This window comes from Oreochromis aureus, linkage group 3 (genome assembly GCF_013358895.1).
Source record: "Oreochromis aureus strain Israel breed Guangdong linkage group 3, ZZ_aureus, whole genome shotgun sequence".
NCBI classification, from domain to species: Eukaryota; Metazoa; Chordata; class Actinopteri; order Cichliformes; family Cichlidae; genus Oreochromis; species Oreochromis aureus.
Window position 1 is genome coordinate 10834021 of NC_052944.1, and position 19950 is coordinate 10853970.

Sequence of the window (19950 nt, forward strand, 5' to 3'; positions counted from 1 at the left end):
AAAAAAGTAAGTTCAAGGACCAAATTGCATTAGATTTCTTCATGTCAGGGTAGGGGTGACATGGAAGTGGCCCCCGGGTCACAAGTTTGAGACCCCTGCTTTAAATGAAACATTCAGGATGCCATTGTTTCGTCATATATATCTGTAGAGACCTTGTTTCAGTTGTGTGTGACAAATTAAGCTAGCCTTTGTCTTTTTCTTTTCAGGAGAGAGCTGACATATTAGGACAAAATAACCATAACAAAAACACCATTGTACACACAGAGAACGCACTTTATCTGCCAACATAATAAACAACATGAGTTTCCACTTTTCTCTCTATTGCAGGCCTTCTGCTTCTTGTTTTGGCAAGAAACCACAATGCTGCAGAGTTCAGGTGAAGAGAGCCCTCATCCTGCAAATGAACAGTTTAGAGTCACATACAAAAGCAAAAAAAGAGACTGTTATTGCACCCATCTTATTCATGACAGTCTGGTGCCTTGTAAACAGATCATTTCGGACTTTTAAAAGCCATGACTGACTGCACATCTGAGTGATACTGCTGAACAAGTACAAAATTGCTTTCCTTGAGTGTCATCTACTTAAATCAGAGATATCACAGAAAAATCTGATGAAGCTCTAAAAAGAGTAGAAGAACTCTAACATCAAAAGGCAGAATGAGTCCTACAAATGCTGGCAATACACGGTTAATGTTCCAAAATCATATATATATATACATATATATATAAATTACTCCTTTTTTGTAATATAAAGGCTATCACAGTCATAAATTACCTGTAACACAGCTTTTGAGTAACAAAAAATGTGCTCCATTTTGTTTCTTTCAAGATGCAGCTCTTTCTTTGAGGCTAAAACACAAAGTAAAAAGTTAGAAGTTTGTACATGATTGTTACAGATATATGAGGATGTTTAATAAAACACTTGTTTCTGTACCTGCATGAAGCTGCCTGACTTTAATAGCCAAAGCAGCAGAAGTCATCATGAAGAAAAGAGCCATGCTGATAAACATCACAGTGACAGCTTTTGTATTTCCATTACACTCTTCTGCAGTAAAGATTGAAAAGGTATTTAAATGGTATTAGAAAGTTACCCTAGCACGCCAAACTGTTTAAGTGGATGTTTATCAATTGCAAATACAAGACCAATCAGACCAGGAGTGACATGTTTAGCCGCATGTTCTCCTTAAATTGCTGGCTGTCTGAGTGGCGTCCAAAAAACGATGTGGGCTTCATAGATAATTGGGAAACGTTCCGGAGAAAACCTAGTCCACCCACCACTTTAATCACACTCTAGATCTTGTTTTAACATATGGAATAGAAACTGAACATTTAACAGTGTTTCCTGAAAACCCTCTCCTGTCTGATCATTTCCTGATAACATTTACATTTACAATAATGGATTACACAGCAGCGGAGAGTAGACTTTATCACAGCAGATGTCTTTCTGAAAGTGCTGTAACTAAGTTTAAGAATATAATCCACCCACTGTTCTCATCCTCAATGCCCTGTACCAACACAGAGCAGAGCAGCTACCTGAACGCTACTCCAAACAAGGTCAATTATCTTGTTAATAATTTTACCTCCTCACTACGTACGACTCTGGATACTGTAGCTCCTGTGAAAACTAAGGCCTCAAATCAGAAGTACCTGACTCCGTGGTATAATTCTCAAACACGTAGCCTAAAGCAGATAACTCGTAAGCTGGAGAGGAAATGGTGTGTCACAAATTTAGAAGATGATCATTTAGCCTGGAGAAATAATTTGCTGCTTTATAAGAAAGCCCTCCGCAAAGCCAGAACATCTTACTATTCATCACTGATTGAAGAAAATAAGAACAACCCCAGGTTTCTCTTCAGCACTGTAGCCAGGCTGACAAAAAGTCAGAGCTCTATTGAGCCAACCATCCCTTTAACGTTAACTAGTAATGACTTCATGAACTTATTCACAAATAAAATTTTAATCATTAGAGAAAAAATTACCCATAATCATCTCACAGATGTAATATTATCTACAGCTACTTTTAGTACCATTGATATTCATTTAGACTCTTTTTCTCCAATAATTACTTCCTCCAAACCGTCTTTTAGACCGCATTCCTACAAAACTGCTCAAAGAAGAAGAAGAAAGAAGAAAGAAGTTCATATCAAACTTCATCGAAAGAGTAGTTGTCAAACAGCTAACAGATCATCTGCAGAGGAATGGCTTATTTGAAGAGTTTCCGTCAGGTTTCAGAGCTCATCACAGCACAGAAACAGCTTTAGTGAAGGTTACAAATGATCTTCTTATGGCCTCTGACAGTGGACTCATCTCTGTGCTTGTCCTGCTAGACCTCAGTGCTGCGTTTGATACTGTTGATCATAATATCCTATTAGAGCGATTAGAACATGCTGTAGGTATTACAGGTACTGCGCTGCAGTGGTTTGTATCATATCTATCTAATAGACTCCAATTTGTGCATGTAAATGGAGAGTCCTCTTCACCCACTAAGGTCAGTTATGGTGTTCCACAGGGTTCAGTGCTAGGACCAATTCTGTTTACATTATACATGCTTCCCCTAGGCAGCATCATTAGAAAACGTAGCAAATATTTTCACTGCTATGCAGATGACACCCAACTCTATCTATCCGTGAAGCCAGATAACATGCTCTTTAATTCAGATAAAACTGAGGTTATTTTACTCAGCCCTGAAAATCTTAGAAATATGGTATCTAATCAGGTTCTTACTCTGGATGGCATTACCTATTCCTCCAGTAACACTGTGAGGAACCTTGGAGTGATTTTTGACCAGGACATGTCCTTCAATGCACATATTAAACAAATGTGTAGGACTGCCTTCTCCATTTGCACAACATCTCTAAAATTAGAAATATCCTGTCTCAGAGTGATGCTGAAAAACTAGTTCATACATTTGTTATTTCTAGGCTGGACTACTGTAATTCATTATTATCAGGATGTTCTAAAAACTTCAATTAATCCAAAATGCTGCCAGAAGTGTACTGATGGGGACTACAAAGAGAGAGCAGATTTCTCCTGTATTGGCTTCCCTTCATTGGCTCCCTGGTAAATCCAGAATTGAATTCAAAATCCTGCTCCTCACATAATAACATACTCATAAATATCTTAATGACCTTATGTACCACATCACCCTATTAGAGCATTCTTTCCTTTTTGCTAAAGCATATAGTTAGGGCTGGACCAGGTGACCCTGAATCCTTCCTTAGTTATGCTGCAATAGGCATAGGCTGCTGGGGGATTCCCATGATGCATTGAGTTTTTCCTGTTCAGTCAACTTTCTCACTCACTATGTGTCAATCCGGTCTTTAAGTCAGACGTCATTAGTCGTGCCTGGGCTCAAATTCTGCTGCAGGTCTCTAACTGTGGCATCACTGAGAGTTAAAAACTGTCTAAATCCTTTCATCTGTAATAAAATGATCACCGTTGCTGCTCTAAGTTTAACATCCAGGCATCCACGAAAACGGAGTTTAAGAAATTTAGCAGAGTTAGAAGTTAGCAGGAAGTTAGCTCGCTAGTTTGCATCTACGTGATTGCTAGCGACACAGCTATGTTAGCATAATATAAACAGTGAAGCTGGAGGATGAACGCTAACCTTTTTCCACTCGATAAAAGTTAAGGTGAGGGTTCCCGAAGGTTCGGGACAAATGCAATCGCATGGCAGGATGCTGTAAACAGACTGAACTTCAATCGGAAGAACAACTGAGATAATCTACGAACAATACGAGCTTAGTTATCAATACACTGCTGCATGGGCTGAGCTGTAGTTATATCGTAAGGTTTTAAAAACTGAGCTTTAAAATGATTAGCGATAATAAAAACTGAGAGGGACCGCCAGTGATTACTGACTGCTTTTAGGGGCTTGTTGAGATTAAATAGAACAACAAATAAAGCATTAAAACATGCAAAGAACACAAAAGCCTTATTAAACGTGGAGTCGTTTGGGCCCGGAAGCAGGATTCATTACGTCATCACTTAAAGACCGGATAGACCTCTCTGCATTGAATCATGCTTGTTATTAATCTCTCGCTCTCTTTCACAGCATGTCCTCTGTACTGTCTTCCTTCTCTCATCCCCAACCGGTCGCAGCAGATGGCCGCCCCTCCCTGAGCCTGGTTCTGCAGGAGGTTTCTTCCTGTTAAAAGGGAGTTTTTCCGTTCCCACTGTTGCCAAAGTGCTTGCTCATAGGGGATCATTTGATTGTTGGGATTTTCTCTGTATGTATTATCATAGGGTGTACCTTACAATATAAAGCGCCTTGAGGTGACTGTTGTTGTGATTTGGCTATATAAATAAAATTGATTTGAAAAATTGAATTGAATTGAATAGCTAGGATTATTTATTTCAGTTGCACATAAAAGTTTCATACATTTGGATTTGATAGTTAAAAAAAGATGTAATACACTTGGTCAATCAAAAATTAATAATGAAGTAACCTAAATTGATGTTAAATATTTTTACACAGCAAATGTATTTGAAACAAAATATGTGGGTTTATTTGGTTGATTATTGCTGTGTTTTAACACTAGAATTACTGAGCCTTTTTTCCCTGGTGCAAGTCCCTACTACTAGATTTACTGGCCTGCGCAGATTTGCGTAAATTCCCCCCGACCTTAACACCTCTTGGCACCCCGCTGAGATTTTCACAGGTCGTCAGCTCCATTGTTCTCCTGCTTTTGTTGTGCAAACACACCTCCCCAACCCCTAACCATGAGAGATTCAAGTTTTTCCTTCCCTGCAAGGCTGCTTTCCTTCCTTACCTGCCTGCATGCCTGTCCATAAACATATATACACAGAGTTGTACATATATTTATATATTTATATAGCCACACCTTATATAATATGCATAAAGTCTAGTTATACACACAGACACATCTATATCATATATACACACACACACACACACACACACACACACACACACACACACACACATATATATATATATATATATATATATATATATATATATATATATATATATATATATATATATATATATATGTGTGTGTGTGTATATATATATAGATGTGTCTGTGTGTATAACTATGTATGTGTGTGTAACTAACTATGTATGTATATATATATATATATATATATATATATATATATATATATATATATGTATATATGTATATATATATAAAATGTTTGTATAGTGCACTTTCTATACCGTGCTCTGTCCACTTTTTTGCAATGACAATGCAGATTTTCCACTTGTGGGACAAATAAATGCAGATTTGCTGTGTGTGTGTGTGTGTGTGCGCAACATTGGCATTTGTTTACTCAGATCCAAGGCAGGCCAAACCTCTGTGTTACAACCTACATACAAAAGACAGACATTCACAATATATGGGTACACAAGTCTGTTTTATTTCAAAGTGTTTCAAACTTTACAGGGTTTGCAGACCCAGTGTCCATCATCCCTGCATTTGGCACAGGTGAATTTCTTACATGTTGCACAGGTAAATCTGCTGCGATTCCTGTTGCAGCTCTCTTGCACCTGGCACTGTGTTGTCTTTACAGTCCCTGGCACAGCAGCTGCAGCAGCCTGCCTCTGTGCTAAGATTTCCTTGTGCTGCATGAATCGGCAACGAAGTTGCTGAGCTAGAAGACGCAGAAACAATCTTCTTTTGCCTGTCCACCCTGTACATGCCTTGTACAAAATGTAGGCATTCACTGCCGCCAGGTCCAGCATATTGTAGAAAACCGCTACTGGCCACCTGCGTGTTGCTGATCTTACAGAATACATCCGTGCCATTTGGTCCAACACGTCTACACCACACTGTAAAAGCACTGAAGTGGAGAATACCTCTCGCTTTGCAGTATCTTTTGCAAGTTGAGGAAGTTCACGCCGGACTTTATTCACCGTGCCCAGTAATGTTGTTTTGCGCTGCAGCAGTCTGTGCGACAGTGACAGTGAAGTAAAGAAATTGTCCGTTGTGACATTTCTCCCATCATCCAAAAACGGCTCCATCAGTTTCATGACCACGTTCTCTGCCAGCCTCTCTCCTTCTGACGACTGGGGTCCTTTCCCAAGTAAGGAGATGCACTGCAGACATATTTGGTGTCCAAATCCGTGGCCATCCAGAACTTGATCCCAAATTTGTCTGGCTTGGTTGCAATATACTGGGTGAATGGACAACGAACCTTGGTAGGGAACAGCTGTTCATCTATGGTCATGTGTTCCCCTGGGTGAAACTCTTAGCACAGTTCTCGTTGAAGCGTGTCCAGATGTCGGAGATCGCTGCAAATTTGTCTGTTTTCACCCGTTCTGCCCGCGTGTCCCTGTCATCAAATCGAAGGTGTTGCATAATTGAAATGAATCTATCTCGGGCATTGTCTCTTTGATTAGTGGCACCAGAAAACTTTCTGACCAGCAATCCACAATGGCACCAACAGGACACATGATTGCTCTTACAAACCGGATTGAAATGAATGCCATAAGTTCATGAACTTAAACCATAAAGTCTAGTTATACACACAGACACATCTATATCATATATATATATAGATAGATATGTGTGTGTGTGTGTGTGTATACATACACCAATATTTTTGAATACACGTGTCCATATTTATGTTTCCAGATTGTTTGTATAGTGCACTTTCTATACTGTGCTCTGTCCACTTTTTGCAATGACAATGCAGATTTTCCACTTGTGGGACAAATAAATGCAGATTTGCTGTGTGTGTGTGTGTGTGTGTGTGTGTGTGTGTGTGTTTGTGCAACATTGGCATTTGTTTACTTAGATCCAAGGCAGGCCAAACCTCTGTGTTACAACCTACATACAAAAGACAGACATTCACAATATATGGGTACACAAGTCTGTTTTATTTCAAAGTCTTTCAAACTTTGAAACGAACCTTGGTAGGGAACAGCTGTTCCCTACCAAGCATTTCTTGCAGCTGGCAACAACGGTCGTGCATTCAATATAGTTGTGACTTCTGCAAAAAATGTGGTCAAAATCTCATGAGTAAGTTGAAGCATTTCTATCAGGCATTTCTGAAAGTTGTAACACAGAGGTTTGGCCTGCCTTGGATCTGAGCAACTCTGAGTGAGCAAATGCAAATGTGCCAGGCCTCAAGGACAATGGGTGGTTTGCACAACAAAAGCTGTAGGAGAAACAAGCTGACGACCTGTGAAAATCTCAGCAGGGGTGCTTAACACCTCGGGACTTGCACCAGAAAATAAAAAAGCCAGTAATTCTAGGGGGTATTGGGTTTAGGGAAGTTACGCAAATTTGCGCAGGATAGTAAATCTAATGTTAAAGCATAGAAAACAGATGCTTAGTTTATCTTTAAATGGCAAATATACAACACATTGAGTTACACTGTTACACTCTTTATGATAAAATCATATAATCCAAATTTGATAGTCTAATATAAGATTTTAGATACGCTGACCTGTACAATAACTGTTGATAAAAAAAATATAACTTAATAAGTAACAAAACTAAGAATTTATTTAATATTACTTTCTACTTTTCTACGCAGCTGACGGCTGGTAACTGTGCAGGGGCAGATCTAGCAAAGTTTAGCCAGGGGGGCCGATAGGGGGCACAAAGACATACTTTTCTTTCTTATTCTCATTTAAAATGTCTAGCTTTTAATAAATAATTATCTGAATCTTACAACCAAAGTTTTGGTGCACACGCCTACAGTATGATGCACACACCTACAGTACAGCCAGGGCTAATCTAAAGAAGGGCATCGAAAAAGCCAAACACCACTACAAAAAGAAGGTAGAAGAACACTTCTCCAACTCCAACCCCCGACGCATGTGGCAAGGACTCCAGACCATTACAGACTACAGGACCACCAAACCCTCCCCCGCATCCTCTGATGTCTCCTTCCTCAATGAGCTCAACAACTTTTATGCTTGTTTTGAGCGAGGGAACCCCACAACCACAACCAAAAAAGACATGACGCCAGACCACCAACCTCTGACTCTCTCCCCCACCGATGTAGGAGCGGTGCTGAGCAGGATCAACGTCCACAAGGCTGCAGGTCCTGATGGCATACCCGGGCGTGTTCTCAGAACGTGTTCTGGGGATCTTGCAGGAGTCCTGACAGACATATTCAATCTGTCCTTGGCCCACGCTGTGGTACCGGCCTGCTTCAAATCCACCTCCATCGTCCCGATACCCAAAAACTCCAACCCATCTAGCCTCAATGACTACCGCCCAGTAGCACTCACCCCCATCATCACTAAGTGCTTAGAGCAACTGGTCTTAGCACACTTCAAATCCTGTCTCCCCCCCACCCTGGACCCCCACCAAATCGCATACCGCCAGAACAGGAGCACAGAGGATGCAGTCTCCATCGCACTGCACTCTGTCCTCTCACACCTGGACAACAACAACACCTATGCCAGAATGCTGTTTATAGACTTCAGTTCAGCATTCAATACAGTCCACCCCTCACAACTCATCAGGAAACTGACAGACCTGGGCATCAGTTCCCTCATCTGCAAATGGTCACTGGACTTCCTGACCAGCCGCCCCCAACATGTCCGACTGGATAACCGCTGCTCATCAACAATTACAATGAACACCGGTGTACCACAAGGCTGTGTGATGAGCCCCTTCCTCTACTCCCTCTTCACCCACGACTGCAGACCTGCTGATGGTTCCAACACCATCATTAAGTTTGCAGATGACACCACGGTGATTGGCCTCATCAGCGACAACGATGAGACCGCCTACAGGGAGGAGGTGGATCGTCTGGCTGAGTGGTGCGACAGAAACAACCTGCTGCTTAACACTGAGAAGACTAAGGAGCTCATCGTGGACTACAGGAGGAATGCTGACCCACATCCGCCCATCCACATTAAGGGGACGGCTGTGGAGCATGTGAACAGCTTCAAGTTCCTGGGAGTCCACTTCTCCGAGGATCTCACCTGGACAACCAACTGCTCCAAGCTGGTCAAGAAGGCTCACCAGCGCCTCTTCTTCTTGAGGACTCTGAGGAAGGACTGTTAGAGTGAATTGTTAAATGTTTGTCATTTTTATTCTTACCATTTGTACTTTAACTGTGTGTTGAAAGGAATTCTTTTGTTCTCCCCTCCCCAGATTCTCGAGGTTCTGAGTGGGGGGCTGTAGTGTTTTATCACAGGCAACATCCTTGTGAAGGTCTGTTTGATGTGGTAAAACTTCCTGCCCTTTGTATGGCTTCACTGTGTTATCTAGGGTGACCATAGATTGGGTGTGGGGAGGTTACCCTCTTTATGACCTAGGATGTTGTTCCTGCTGTGTGACCCTTTTGGTCAGCAATTCACACACACACACACACACACACACACACACTTTGCAAAACCACAGGCAAGGTACCCTTTGTGTGTATGTATACATCATATGTTAATGACCCTATGCATATTCAAGTAACCACAATAAAAGGAGTGCTATGGGGAACCTGGCTGAGAGTCTGATGGAGGTCAAGTAGGTGGAACGACACTTGGCTCCAGGCAGGCCTCCCTCATGCATGAGTAACCCAAAGAACTTTGCCTACTTGTGTCTTGCTTGCTGTGTTATTACATTGCCTTTAACGTTCCAGCGAATAGGTTTAAGCACAAGAACCTATCATTAATTGGTCCTTCGAGCCGGATCCCCGGAGTCGACATTCACCGAGGGGAGAGGAGACACGCTGAAAGACCGACGTCAGCCAGGAAGTTCCTGTGGATTAGCTGTCTGTCTTTCCTCCTCGATGAATGACGATCGGCGGGATTCGAGGCTGATATTACACGCTAAGCAACACCGAGTAAGTTTGGAGTACATCTCTATAACTGTACGTCTTCGCCGCTCAGTGGGGCGTTGTCCATGGCCGCTTAGTGGGGCTAAAATTCGCCGTCTTAGTGGGGCGATGTACAAAACCGCTCAGTGAAGTTGTTGTACAGAAGCATTAAGTCGCAGAGTTGCGCAGTTCGAACTTTTTGGTTCGCCCGTTTAGTGGGGCGAGTTCATGGAGTCCAGACTGTGCTGGACAATAGGCCTATTTTGTGTTGTTGTTGTTGTTGTGTTGAGTGTGTCTGTGTTAATGACTGCGGAGCAGGCGTGGTCTGGGACACGGTTGTTGTTGTTATCATGGGTTCCCGAGCAAGTAAGACTGCCTCACAGGGAGATGACACATTCATGCAAGAATTCACTCCCGGCAGCGCGAGCCATTTATATTCTCATAATTGTTATGAGCGTAAACTGGTCGCGGATGAGATTCAAATGTTAGAAGTTTTCAGAAAACACAGCAACCTTGAAGAGCGTGTAGAGAAGGCCAGCTCACATCAGCAGCAGTTAAGATATGCTCTGGTGAATGGCTTCCCCCCACCCCGTGCTGACACAAAAGGTTTAGATGATTTCCCTGATCAACAACGGCCTGTGCTCCAGACCATTACTTTAACCAGTTGTTAAAAGTAACCTGCATTAAGCTTAAGGTTGCTCAAATTCAATACAATGACATATGAGATGAAGTAAAATAGGCAAATATTTTACCTAATTACGTGCATAGAGGCACTTGACCTGTTTGAAAACTGTCATCCTAATATGAGCCATTGTGAGATATAGAGCACACCTGTGAAAACAACTGTTATGCTGAACCCTGCGTGAAACAGCTGAAAACTACATGATGGAGAAGCTGAGTTGAATATGAAAATGTAAGTCTTTATCACTGTGTGCGATAAAGCGTGTAGTCACTGTGTGCGACTATCCAAGTCTTTGCCACTGTGGGCAAAGCACGCAACCACTGTGTGAGGTTGCGTTGCGGTCTCTTCTGAGCTGATGAGCAGGCTACACTTTATCAGATCGGGAGCTGGCTGAGAACTCATCAAAGAGAGAGAAACAGAACTATGATACCTCGAGTATGTAGCGTATCCGTGAGTTCAGCTTCGTCTTTCAGATGCGCAGCAGTTTTCCTGGATCTTGATTCATGTGTGTAGAGTGTTCATAGCATCAGCATCATGTCTTGTTTATTTGCTTTGTTGGGTTGAAAAATAATTAAATAAACCTGTGATCATACTTATGGGTCACCATGGCACATATCATCAGCCATATGATTTATTTATGCAGATGAAAAAAGTGAGTGTGAATGTGCCTGACGTCGCAGTGTGTGTGTGCGCTGTGTAAAAGTAATTGTCTCTAATTGTGAGAGCGGTGATTCTGCAGGTCACCAGCTATTGTAAAAAAAGAAAAGAGACAAAATCTACATTGTAGATGAAAAATCATAGGAAAAAGGTTTTGTGTTTATTAGCCAAGAACAATTACAATCTCATTTTCTGCTTTTAAGAAAGGAGAGTTCTGTGTGTTGGTTAAGCAGTGATGATAATAATGGAAATGTCATAGTTTTGTCACTTTCAGATGAAAAGCAGAGCTGGATTGATTTTCCACATGCAGCAGTCGGAATAAAGTTATAGTTTGACATTATTGGAAATGTTCAGGCCAATTTCTGGCTAACTTATTTACAGCTCCATGTGTCCCTCATCCTCACAAGTGAGCTCTCACTCCTCCCTGAAGACAAGGAATGCAGTCCCAAAGAGCAATAACATGGCAGATAAAGAGACAGCAGCAAAGTCCTGAGCAAAGAGTCCCAGCAAGCAGCAGCAATGTGGACAAACAGCAGTGGAGAAGAAAAGCAAACCCATCATCCTGACTGATTGGATGAATGACACTGTGTTTCCAACAAGCTGCAAAGTCACTGTGCTTGTGAAAAGGACGTTTGAGGAGAACTGAGGAGACTGTTGAGTTTGACATTTGCCACTTTCGAGCAAGATGGCAAAAGAGACAGTGGAACACACGACAAAGCTGAAGAAGAACTGCCGGCTATTGGACTGTTGAAGTGGGAGAGGACAACAGAGTGAGAGTAAGTAAGGACACAGAGGAAAGCTGTTGTTTAATGTGGGAAATCAAAATTTGGGTTAGTAAACCTGGGGAAAAGAGAACTGACTGCTTAAGTGGAAGATTGTGAAGGAATCTGAAACACTGCGAAAAGAAACATATACAAAATCACACACACAAGCAGAACATGCATTAACCCTACTAACACAAACACAAGAGAGCCCATGAAGATTAGACAACATCTTAAGCATGTGAGTCTGTTTATCATTTTGTCCAAGTCACTTCGTGTGATGAGAAGTGATGCAAAGATCAGTGGACTCATAGCACATTGGTTACAAAATGATGATCAAATAATAGCAGAGAAGTGTGTAGGAAAGGCAGCTTTAAGAACATGCCCTGCTGGAGATGCAGCTCCAGACACATTGATTAAACCTGCCTAATAACACAAACATACATGCAATGAAAATCATCAGTGCTAAAATAATGTAAATTTAATAGACACTTGTTATCAAATGCTGAATTTATCCAATGCTGACAATTAACTAACTATGTTGCAGGACAACAGTTTAACTTTTGTGGGAAAAAAAAGATTCTGGTTTGACCAACCAGTGATCAGACAATAAATTTAGTTGTTAATATAGTAAATTGGGAGATGCTTTCTGCCTGACTGATGCAGCACAAGTAATTTACTGTATGAGGGAAATTCTATTTTTGTGATAATATTTTGAACATGCATTTCTGTTGTCCTGTCAACTTAGTGGGTTAATAGCTGATATGCAAATTAGTTGATCGTTCTTAGATTAATGAAAGGTAATGGAATTCTAGTACGAGTGAATGGGATGTGTTGGAGTGTGTTAGAGTGGAGACTCTAAAACACTGAGTTTCCTGTTGTGATGTGCGAGTGAATCCTGCACCCAGATACCAAACTCTGAATACATAACAAACTTCTTTTGTGAAATGCATGACAACATGTCACATGTTTTATGATGACAGGGAAAGAGAAAAGATGAATAAGATGGATCTGTGGCCTAAATGAGTGAAAAGCACAGTCCTGGGGATTAAATTCATAGCTAATGAGACATGAGGCTTATGTTGTGTGTTGTGCGGCTGATGGTTGGTTTGGAGTTTATCTAGCTGATGATTTTTCTTTGTTGTGAAGTTGAGCCTGCCAATTAGTATGATGGTATGATAAACCATGCTAATGGTATGATTTACCCTCCTGAGATGAGGAGCATGTGTCATGACTTAACGAGGCCTTTTTATTTTGATACTTTCACAGTGCACTGAAAGTTTTATTGATAATCTCTGTTTGAGCAGATCTGCACGATTAGAACGGAAGCGCTATACGACACGTCGTCGAGAAAATTGTTGCAAGTGAGTTTCTCCACATTAAAATGGGCTCAGGAGAAAGTCACTTATCTGGGACAATTAGAAAATAAGTCCCTGCCCAAAAAGGATTCAGCGAGATAATCCGATCTAAAAGTTCTTCTTTTCTTTTTTGAAATGACGTCATTTTGCTGAGAAGTGGAAGTGAAAATGCGACAATAATTTCCACTGTCAGCAAAGAAAGAATGAATGAATGAATGAGTGAGAGAAAATAAAACTGACTGACTGGTAAAAGCGGACAGAAGCTGACAGACTGACTGACATCACTGTGCGAAGTTAACCCCCACCTGACAAAGGTGCAGATGAATCTATGTGTGTCTCTCTTTTTTGGAGCAGAAAGAGGACAACAACATTTGAGGTTGCGTGAGCTTTGGCTATACCGATTTAACCTTTTAAATGCCACTTTCTGTGTTTGTGCATCTACCAGGGGTGTTATTCACTACCTTGTGTTGCTCACAGAGGTAACTGTGAGAAAGTGTGTATACACCTGCGCAGCGCTAACTTTTCTACAGCATTACAGTTCTTCGTGTGATTTGATCATGTGATTTATACCAGGACAGCTGGTTGATGTTTTTTACTACAGGATTTTTGGGTTTATGTGTGAAGAAAACTGTGTTTACAGGTTATGAGTTGGTGATGCTGTTACACTGTGTTGTTGGGGAAATGTAAAGGTTACTTTGATGATATGAATAACATGTGAGACATTCCCGGTGTTGAAACTAGTGTCACTTCTTTCCACGGCTATGGATGGCTAACTTTATGGTCTTTTTTGTAGCACCATGTGTGTTGCTAATGTTTGTTTTCCTAAGAGTGCATGTAGAGGATTCAGCAGAGACGGACAAGTAACATGAGAAAGCAACTAAGAGATGCAGTGTTTGTGGAATAGATTAAAATGGGCTCATTAGCTGGCCACTACTGAGCTCCTAGTGTTAAATACATGGAGTGACTTTGCTTAAGGGAAGTCACCGATTACATTAATGTTAACTGAGTACATGGGATGATCCATGTCTGAGGCAAATTATGCCAATAATTGTAGTTTACTGATTTGAGAAAACCTGCACATGATACTTGTCCTGCTGATGCTGAGTGCTTTATTACTCTAAAGATTCAATTGTTTATAAGTGTGGAGGTTGATTTCACTTCCAGATCTTGTTCTCCAGGCCATGATGGTGTGTGTGCAGGCTCCAGGCGGAGCCAGGTTTTGAGCAAACTTACTGTGCAAAACACACTAACATCTTTTACTGCAGGGTTACGGAGCTGCTCCAGAGGAGATGCCCTGATGTTGCCTGGGACATGATCTAGCTAACCTTTTTCTTTCGGACAGGAATCTAGGTTTTGATGAGTTGACTCATGGGAGTGTCCATGCGTCAAGAGGAGGGGTCCAGAATTACAGAGTTACATGAAACTATGTTTTTTATGTTTTCTAAACTATGTTTTTTATGATTTTTGTGTGATTTGTGTGATTAACAGTTCATTTACGGGTATTAAACCTATGCAAAGTGGTGCATCCATGTTCAGATGAGGCTTTGATGGTCCATAGATGAAGCTCACTGAACTAAAGAATGTGGTTCGATGATGATTGACATGCTTTCCAAGTAGGAGTTTTTCCTCCTAGCAAGGAAATACAGGTGCAGCAGTCAGAGTATTGCTGAAAGGAATCTCCTGAGAAATCTTCTGAGGCCCAGTGAGAAGCAACCCATTCCAGGCATAGCTGACAGTCCAGGCAGTGGTTGAGGTCAAAGGTCGAGCTGTTTGGGGCCCATTGGGAGATCAGATTCCACAGCCACAGCAAGAACCACGAAGCTGCGTTGGAATGAGAGCTGTGCCAAGGGGGCTTTCCAGAGGCCAACAGAGGAGATTGTGGACGACAGATGAGCACCTGAAGGATGAGGGGAGCATGCCAAGCTCAACTGACAACGCAGGGGGAGTCCAAGGATGGCATCATGATTCTGTGAAAAGCACAGGAACCAGAAGCTATGGTGGTGATGACAGCAGTTTCCTATGAACATCACCTAATGCTGTGTCACTGTACTGTGCATACGATGACACTCTGAAGACTGCTGGGATCATAACAGCAGTAAGATAACTGGATCCAACACCCTTTCCACAGAGAGAATCCTCCTGCAGAGGATGGACAATGGAGGATATGTATCCCCCACAGGACAAGGAGGCCTGAAGTGAGGTGATGGGGGTTGGTAGAGGCCATAAAACTAGAGTGTTGACGAGGTCTGCAGCTTTGAAGATGAGACCCATGTTGACAAGCAATAAAACCACCTGGTATGTTTGACTGTTTATTCTACATACATTTGGACTCTGGTCCTATGGACAGTGATGGGTACATCTGGAAGAGACAATTATGACGCCCTATAGAGCTTAAACCACTCTACAGCGAGACATGCTATTTACATGTCTTGTGGAGGAGCACCACCAAACTGGAGTGTTTTTGAAGTGTTGCTTTCTTATTTTAACTATTAAAGTAACAATTCATTTGTTTGCTTATGTATAGGATGCATTTTACCATGTATAAGATCACTGTTAACTAAAATGATTTCTGATACATTTGTTAACTATGTACTTTTACAACAATATGCAATGACTGAAATGAATGACGTGACAGAGGCCTGTGTATGAATGACGCCTGCACTGAAAATGTTAAGCAAGAGGTGCACTACTGAGAATGTACTACATAGGAATAATTTGGAGCATAAAAATTACAAAACAGGAGGGAAATGTTAGAGTGAATTGTTAAATGTTTGTCATTTTTATTCTTACCATTTGTACTTTAACTGTGTGTTGAAAGGAATTCTTTTGTTCTCCCCTCCCCAGATTCTCGAGGTTCTGAGTGGGGGGCTGTAGTGTTTTATCACAGGCAACATCCTTGTGAAGGTCTGTTTGATGTGGTAAAACTTCCTGCCCTTTGTATGGCTTCACTGTGTTATCTAGGGTGACCATAGATTGGGTGTGGGGAGGTTACCCTCTTTATGACCTAGGATGTTGTTCCTGCTGTGTGACCCTTTTGGTCAGCAATTCACACACACACACACACACACACACACACACACACACACACACACACACACACACACACACTTTGCAAAACCACAGGCAAGGTACCCTTTGTGTGTATGTATACATCATATGTTAATGACCCTATGCATATTCAAGTAACCACAATAAAAGGAGTGCTATGGGGAACCTGGCTGAGAGTCTGATGGAGGTCAAGTAGGTGGAACGACACTTGGCTCCAGGCAGGCCTCCCTCATGCATGAGTAACCCAAAGAACTTTGCCTACTTGTGTCTTGCTTGCTGTGTTATTACATTGCCTTTAACGTTCCAGCGAATAGGTTTAAGCACAAGAACCTATCAGGACCACCTGTCCTCAGACATCCTGGTGAACTTCTCGATGCACCATCGAGAGCATCCTGACCAACTGTATAACAGTCTGGTACGGGAACTGCTCTGCCTCGGACCGGAAGGCGTTGCAGAGGGTCGTGAAAACTGCCCAGCGCATCGCCGGAGCACCACTTCCTGCCATAAAGGACATCTACAGGAAGCGGTGTCTGAAAAGGGCTGGGAAAATCATCAAAGACCCCAGTCACCCATCACATAGACTCTTCACCCTCCTGCCCTCTGGGAGGCGCTACAGGAGCCTCCGGACTAAGACCACCAGGTACCGGAACAGCTTCTTCCCCACAGCTGTCAGACTCCTGAACTCTGCCTCCTGACATCTGACCCACGTTAAACTCATGGACTGAACATACACACACCCACAACCACTAGCACTTTATCACTATCACTATCACAATTATCCACATATCTCACTTATCTTAACTGCACTACTGTATAGTTCTGTGTAAATATCATTCTGTACATACGATAATTTTTAATCCTACAACTGTTTATAACTTACATAGTTCACATTTCTGTATAACTGTATATCTCAGATTTCTGTATAGTTTTTATTTCATATTTATATCCTGTTCATAGCCTGTACATAGCTTGTACTCACTACAGCCTGTACATACTTATAGTTATAGAATATTCATAACATACTTCACACCGTGTACATTATAACATACCATAATAGATCCATTTCTGTAATATACTTACATATCTATATTATTGCTAATATATATTGTAATATATCTATATCACGGCTAAAGCACTTCTGGATGGATGCAAACTGCATTTCGTTGCCCTGTACCTGTGACATGTGCAATGACAATAAAGTTGAATTCTATTCTATTCTATTCTATTCAAAGTTTTAATCTGATGTAAAATGTATAGAAGTCCATTACTGTATATAGTAACTATTAAGTCTAATATACCCTAGTAAGCTAGTACTTTTTCCTTTGGGAAGGTACCATCTGTGCAGTCTGCAATTCTGTTGAAGAAAGATGTTGAATCTCTTTAATTATTCTTGAAAAATAATTGATTTCTGTGCATTTTTTTTTAACTGCATCAAATTAAAGTTGATTACAATGATTAAGCATCATGAGGTGGGGGGTGGTTCTGTATTTTTTTTTTCTTTTGCTGGGAGTTTGCAACCCTATTACTTAGGTTGCTTAATATTTCCACTAAGTACTCTTTAAAATACCAGAATAGGGAGGATGGAGTAGGTTTAAGTTTATTAGATTGATCAGTGTTGCTGAACTATGAAATATTTTGGGTGCAGTGTATTTTTTGCATACAGGTATAACAGAATAGCTTTAGTGGGGGTTTTTTAAACTTGAGTTTGAACTTATACAAAATGCAGAAAGATGTTAAAAAAACAGTTTTATTGAAAACACACTATATCGGATTCATATCGGTATCGGCCGATATCCAAATTTATGATATCGGTATCGGTATCAGACGTAAAAAAGTGGTATTGTGCCATCTCTACCAATAACACCTGGCGCTAATTACGTATGTCTACCTATGGTCCCATAAACACACCATACTGTAAAACACATTAACCCCTAGGAGCACATATAACGTAACAACACAAAAGTGGCTCCTACATCAGTTTTCTTGTTCCAGTTGTCTTGTTAAATATTCATTAAATATTTTATGTTTTATTTTCAAAGGTGATATATAAATACATTTTACTAGATCCTTTTTTTTTACTCATCCATGTATGTGTTACTGTGAATGTGTTTCTAATTTTTACTTCTTTGAAATTTGAGTAAATAAAGTGCAAAGGCATATTAATCCACTTGTATTACTTTAGGAATGAAAATTATGCTACAAAACAGTTCACAGTTTACTACAGTAAAGTGACAAAAGAAAAACATTTTAGAGAGATAAAATTAACCATACCTTTACTGAGTTTCACTTCAACATTGGGTTCACCATTTCCTGTAGGCATGGTATAACTTTATACATAACAATGTGATGATAAATCATGTGCAAGAAATAAGCCTTTACCCCACAAGCTTACCTTGAATTCTTAACTGTACTGCATCCGAAATAACTGTGTGTTTATTTGTGTAAAATCCACAGAAATACAGCCCAACATCAGATAAATTCACTTGCTTGATTTGAAGAAAGACAAAGGTGATGTTGGAACTCATAATAAATTTTCCATTTTGAAATCCATCACAGAACGATGCTGAGCCATGAGATCCAAACATAGAAGAGACACAAGTGGGCTTAGTTTGGTTGACCACTTTAAACCAGTCTGCCTGTGTCTGATGGTTGGAGGTGTTGGTGCACTGCAGTGTCACTTCTTCACCGGGCTGGACCTCCACAGTCTGAAACCCAGAACCTAAGACAGAGATCCAGCCTGAAACAAACACCACAGACAAATTAGTATTGGTACAACAGAATTAAATTAACTGTAATCATTTTCACAGGGTTCCAAAAATATTTAAATTCTGGTAGGATCCATATCTCGGACTGAGAATCGATAGATGCCAGTACTTACAGTGAATACAGAAAAACAACGCTGTTATCACGGTGAAGCTCCCCATTGTATGCTTAATCCAGTTGCTACTCGGACATTTAGTAAACCTCACAGCTATTACAAAGGCTTTTAGAGGGCGAGGTGTTTCTAGTTTTTCATCCTGTCAGTGACCTGCTAACACATTGCAGTACCTTGTCTTAAAAATCATCAAGCCACTTCCTCTTGGTGGTGACGTGCTATTGGATCACAGTGTTGTCATATCACTTCCTTTGCTACATACAGTGGTGTTTTTTCTAATCTGTGTAGCGCATTTAGTTACAAACCTTTACATAACAATTTAGTAACAATGTTTATTTACTCCTTGGCCTCCTTTATTAATAATGATACCTGTAATAAATTTAGTCTGGTTGTACCTTTGGAGATCACACTCAGTTAACTTAAGACCCAGCTCTGCACGCTTGACAACCCTGTAACCAGCCAGGCCCCTGTGATTGGTGCAGGTGAAGGAAGCTAAGGCACTGTTAGGTATTCTCCACCAGGTTATGTGTGGGCCTGGACCTTCTCTCTGTATGTTGCTGAATTGTTGTTGATTATCATCTCTGACATGGATATGTTATCTGCTAACTTATATATGAAATTTGTGCTACGAATGGGATTGTAGTCATGTGTGAAAACTGAACTAAGACTAAGAGTCGACTGAGACCACAGCCCTGAAGGGTGCCAGTGTTAAGGATGGTATGACTGAAGACAAGCGACTGAAGTAAAATAGCATTATTTCATTCATTTTTTGCTAAAAAAAGAAGAAGAGGGTTTTGTTGCTCTGTACAAAGTATTATAAAGCATC

The 19950-nt window shown here is 40.9% G+C and overlaps 1 protein-coding gene across 1 annotated transcript; it reads right to left on the reverse strand.

Moving 5' to 3' along the window:
* Positions 1-255: 255 nt before the first annotated feature.
* On the reverse strand, positions 256-19258 carry LOC116316474. The gene is made up of 6 exons (XM_031735028.2): positions 19128-19258; positions 18642-18986; positions 18521-18559; positions 934-1044; positions 775-848; positions 256-394 (listed from the first exon to the last, which is right to left on the reverse strand). Exons 1-6 carry the CDS (start codon positions 19171-19173, stop codon positions 275-277), a joined length of 735 nt encoding a protein of 244 aa, XP_031590888.1. The 5' UTR covers positions 19174-19258; the 3' UTR covers positions 256-274.
* Positions 19259-19950: the final 692 nt, after the last annotated feature.